General features: G+C 43.5%; 1 protein-coding gene across 2 annotated transcripts; it reads right to left on the bottom strand.

Annotated features, from left to right (window-relative positions):
- Positions 1–1,025: 1,025 nt before the first annotated feature.
- LOC115735939 (protein kinase STUNTED) lies at positions 1,026–4,763 on the bottom strand. 2 transcript variants are annotated; one of them, XM_030667399.2, is made up of 11 exons: positions 4,414–4,759; positions 3,850–4,103; positions 3,681–3,754; positions 3,482–3,600; positions 3,267–3,382; positions 2,631–3,185; positions 2,286–2,537; positions 2,039–2,202; positions 1,719–1,946; positions 1,494–1,643; positions 1,026–1,375 (listed from the first exon to the last, which is right to left on the bottom strand). In XM_030667399.2, exons 2-11 carry the CDS (start codon positions 3,995–3,997, stop codon positions 1,118–1,120), a joined length of 2,064 nt encoding a protein of 687 aa, XP_030523259.2. In that variant the 5' UTR covers positions 3,998–4,103; positions 4,414–4,759; the 3' UTR covers positions 1,026–1,117. The 2 variants fall into 2 exon arrangements, with proteins under 2 accessions (XP_030523259.2, XP_048128749.1); XM_048272792.1 differs by lacking the exon at positions 1,026–1,375 and having other exon boundaries at positions 1,495–1,643; positions 1,723–1,946; positions 4,414–4,763.

Here is a 4,763-nt window from a genome sequence, read left to right as displayed (position 1 = left end):
GACCCTTTTAATTTACACTTCAGCCGCAGCGATTACTTTGGTAGCGCGGAAAATACGACCAATCAGGAGTCCATCCCGTCAAACTCCTTTCCTTTGAGTTTCATTCTTGCAATGCGGACCGACTCCGGACCTTAAGTTGGAATTTTGTGGCAAAATTAGAAGTTCGTATCGGATATTAAACCAGATCGAGTGAATAAGATCTACTATTTACGGTATTTTTGTTTCTTTTCTAGGTCTTCATCGCCTCTTTTCAACTTTAATTTTAATTTTCCTCGAAGTGTCATTTATCAAAGTAGATGATCTTGGTAGATCATGGTAAGATAATTTGATGACTTTTTATACTTCTTTTGACATTATTCTCGTCGTCGTTCGAAATGACAACAATATCCGTGGCTATAATTAGATCGCTCTCGAAATCAGAAATAGCATTAATGTCGCGCTGGTTTCCTTTTTGACCAAGAAAATACTTCTGAAAGCGTTGATTCTGCGAGAGAAATTAAAGAGCGTGAAAGATTATTTAAACCTTTCGTCTTGGACAAGGGAAGCTTGCCGTAGGTGTCAAAGGTAAAGTTTGAGGTACGCCGACATGATATGATATACGATAATGCCAATGGCTGCTGTCAATCTCTCGTAATCTTCGATGGTGACTGATGAGTTGACCAAAGCAAATAGTTTCCTTTCCTAAGGTTTTGATTCTTTTCAGACAGTAGTACTCTCTTCAATGTCCTGTTTTTTTTTTTTTTTTTCATATGGCTCGATCGATCGATCTGGGTGACCATGTATCGAACGGAAATGTTCGAGAAAATGAGCATTCTGTTCGGCGAACCCCACTCTTCATTATTAGAAAATTGCAGGTTGACCCATCAACACAAATCTAGAAGATGATCTCATGCATATCTGGTTTTGATCCGCTGAAGGATTCTCCAGTCATTTCAAACTGTTGGGCCTCCATTAACTGGTGAGCTTTTTCAGTTGGGACGTTCGGAAAGCAACTTGGGTCGTCGGATCCATTTAGGACATGGACATTGCCAGAATTGGTTTTCGCTTTAATGAACGTCTATGAGACTACTTACACCAGGGATTTTCCTTTCCCTCTAGTAACAATGTACATCATAAGTCAATCGAAGCTCGAGGATCGGCTCCATCTTCTCTTCATGTATTCTTCCACTGAAATGCTGTTGCGCTGTTCCGTGCTGCTAAATGACGTAGAATCATCACAAACATCCAGCAAGGCGAGGCTCAGGTGTGACTCGGCACTTGAATTCGGGTAAACTTCATCGTCGTTGTCATCCGAAATTTCTGAATCCACCCAATGGTCGCTTTTAGAATCGAGCCACTCGTCAACATTAACGTCCCCATTTAGGATCTTCAGAATCTGAAAACACGAATAAGGCTCAGGGTTCATTCTAGGCAACCTTTTTCGGATCGACTATAAACATTATATGCACCGGTCTCTCTGGAAAGGCATCGCCCAAATGTAATATCTCATTTACCTGGTTCATGTTAGGGCGAAGCCTAGCTGACTGTGTGATGCAAAGTCTAGCTGCAAGAACCATTCTTTGCACTTGAACCTCGTCGACATGTCCACCAAGATCTGGGTCCAGAATGCTTCTTGCATCCACACTCTCTATGATGGGCTTTGCCTAAAGTTGCAAAATTTGGGTGTTCATTCAACAAATTAATGCAGGGTGAGACTATGCACAAGGAAGGCTTCTTACCCACATGACCAAACTTTCTTGTCCCTTGGGAGCATCAGAACTTACTGGTTTTCTTCCAGATAATAGTTCGAGTAACACCGCACCAAAAGCATAGACATCAACCTTATCACTTAATTTGCCGTACATGAAGTATTCCGGAGCAAGATACCCGAATGTTCCAACTACATCGACTTTGGTCAGAAAAGCCGAACCTGGCGGTCCCCATATAGCAAGCCCAAAATCAGACAACTGCCACAGATAGAGAAACATCAGTCATCTATTGCAAAGTAATCTTAGTTTCTTCAACATCCTAGCTAATCTCACATGATCTGTAAGCTTACCTGCGGCTCAAACTCATTCGTGAGAAGAATGTTTGATGTCTTGACATCTCTATGAATGACAGGCTGAGCACATTCGTTGTGCAAATAATTTAGGGCTTCTGCAACTCCCAAGGCAATGTTATACCTTACAGGCCATGACAGTGCATGTTTGTTTCTTCCATCACCTGCATTGCATGCGAATGTCGTCTCAGCATGGAAGCAAACTGATATGAAATAGAAAATCGTGTTGTTCTCACTGAAGCACTACCGTGTAGGTTTTCCTCTAAGCTCCCGCGGAAAAGGAAATTATAAACGGATATTAAACTGTTACGTTGGACACTGATCCCACGAAGGGGAGTGATGTTTTTTTGCTTTATCGAGGAGATAATGTCCATCTCCAGCAAAAAATCTCTCAAATTAGCTTCAACCGATGACTTCAAAACCTTTACTGCCATCATCGTTCCATCTGGAAGAGTACCCTTATATACACAGTTTGAGCCGCCTTTCCCAATCAGATGCTCTGCTCAAAGAGAAAAACGAGCTTATGAATGGATCTTGCTGGCAATGAAAACTGGAGACAAAATGCTAAAACCGATAGAATTGAAAGGTGAACCTGATGAGAACTGCGAAGTCGAGTCTCTAAGAGCATCATAATCAAACAATTCACAATCAGACGATTTCGTTCTCAACAAAAGCTCCATCTGTTTCAGTAGCTTGCTTGCTGCTGGTGAACTACTTTTATGGCTTATATCCACAGTTTCGGTAGGATATTTCTGTGGTGGGCTCTCTCTGGTATCTGGGTGCAGAGAATTCAGGTACATAGACCTATCTGGCAGGCTCATGACCCACTGAACCACAGAAACACTCCTTCCGTTCAGAGTCCGTGGAGAATCAGAAGTAGCTCTCCTTAGCAAGGGCCAACCAGGTCTCTGCTCCAAGCGGCTTCCAGAAAGTTCAGAAGCTGATCTTGAGAGAATTATCCTATTTTCGTGTGCAACACCGTTCTTCACATCTTTATAACCCGAACGCCATTCCTCTCTGAAGCTCTGAATCATTTCCATGGTTGAAATTTCGGACTCAACTTCAGAATCACCAAATTCAGAGGAGGTTTCTTGAGCGTCGGCCCTTCCTGTTTGACAAAAACTGGGTCTAGGATCTCCTCTGAGTCCTGAAGTTCAACCAATTCAGATGAAGTTTTGAAGTAATAAACTAAAAGTATCGGTGTTTTTAAACAGCACTAGCTGCTAACCTGGAAGCCGAATATTAGTGCACTTCCTGAAGACTATTTTCCCGTTATGGATGGCCAGCACATCGGTCGAAGATGGCAGCCGCTTGGCACAATATTTGGCCGTCCCAGTATGTACCCTAAATAAATATAATCCATCTAGATCAATCACAAGAGGGAAAAGAAAGATCCCGACAACTACAACTTATGGAAATGAGTTAATCTCTCAATCATAGTACCCGAGAGCACCTTGCTTGTCAATCCCTACAAGTAGGGCCACGGCAGCGTAATTCTTGGCCTCTCTCACCAGGACCTTCCTGAACGAGGTCCCTCGCAGTAGCTGGCCTGAGAGATTCACCTACAATTTAAAACAACGTTCAGCGACACTCCTAAGCACCAAGGAAAGAGTTCCAAAAATTTTATGCATTCGGTCTATACCTTCTTTGCATTGCATAAACCTTCATAAACCTCCAGGTAGTCATCCAACATGGACCCATCTTGCGAAGCATCATCTGGACAGCATATCGCAAGTACCCTCAACTTCAGATATTCCAGATATGAACCTCATTAACATGATATTGAGAAGGCTAAGCACAATATAACGAACCTCGACAAACATGGATAGCAAGTACTCTATCTCCCGGTTCAGCCACTTTCACCAGAGCCCAGCTCAGTAGCTCTCTGCTGTGGCCGTCGAGTTGAACACCGACCAACACATGCTTCTGCGCCACGGCCTTAACTCTGTCGACCGTCATCGTTCCTTGGCAATAACCTCACACCCTCGGTCTTTTTATGCAAAAACACCAGAGACTTATCCTGGCCCAACAACTCTCCAAGCTCTACCACTTATCATTCGATTCTCTGCAGCATTTAACCAAGCATGTTAAACCACTCACTACTCGTACTAGATAAAGAAACCCCCGAATGCCCCCACTTTCTTTTCTTATGCACTTGCAGAAAGCAACACCCTCGTGGTCATGAATGATGCTCATTAATGGATTCCACCATCAGCGAATTTAAACCCCACAAATATCCCGAGAAAATTCGCATGCCCGCATAATACCCAAAAAGAATTAGGACACAAGCCACCCGCGCACACCACTATTATACACGCACGAAACGGGTAGAACCCATGACGCCATTAGGGAAAGACGACAATCAAGAATTGTACCTAAACTTTGTAGCCACCCGCGGCTCAATCCCACCATGTTCATTTTAAAATCGCGAGATTGCCGCCAACACAGCACCGGCCCACCTAACGCCACCCATTTCCGGGCTCGTCAACGAGTTAAAAAAGACCGTATTCAAAGCAGAAGAGGAGGATGTGACATCAATCTGAATCCATCGTGCAAAATGAGGGCCGCCGTGAAGAATTTCGCTTGTTCAAGCAAACGGGTCTTGTCTGCTTTCGTTTGAACGTTTGAAGAGGAAAGGGGGAAATTCCGAGGTCAAATCTTGGGGACGAAAGTGCCGGCGAAGCAAAAGGAATTTATACCAGGCAAAAAGCGGGCAATGTCTTGT

Source organism: Rhodamnia argentea, chromosome 11, assembly GCF_020921035.1.
Source record: "Rhodamnia argentea isolate NSW1041297 chromosome 11, ASM2092103v1, whole genome shotgun sequence".
Lineage (NCBI taxonomy): Eukaryota > Viridiplantae > Streptophyta > Magnoliopsida > Myrtales > Myrtaceae > Rhodamnia > Rhodamnia argentea.
Note: the sequence above shows the minus strand (reverse complement) of the source record. Positions and strands in the feature narration are given on the sequence as shown.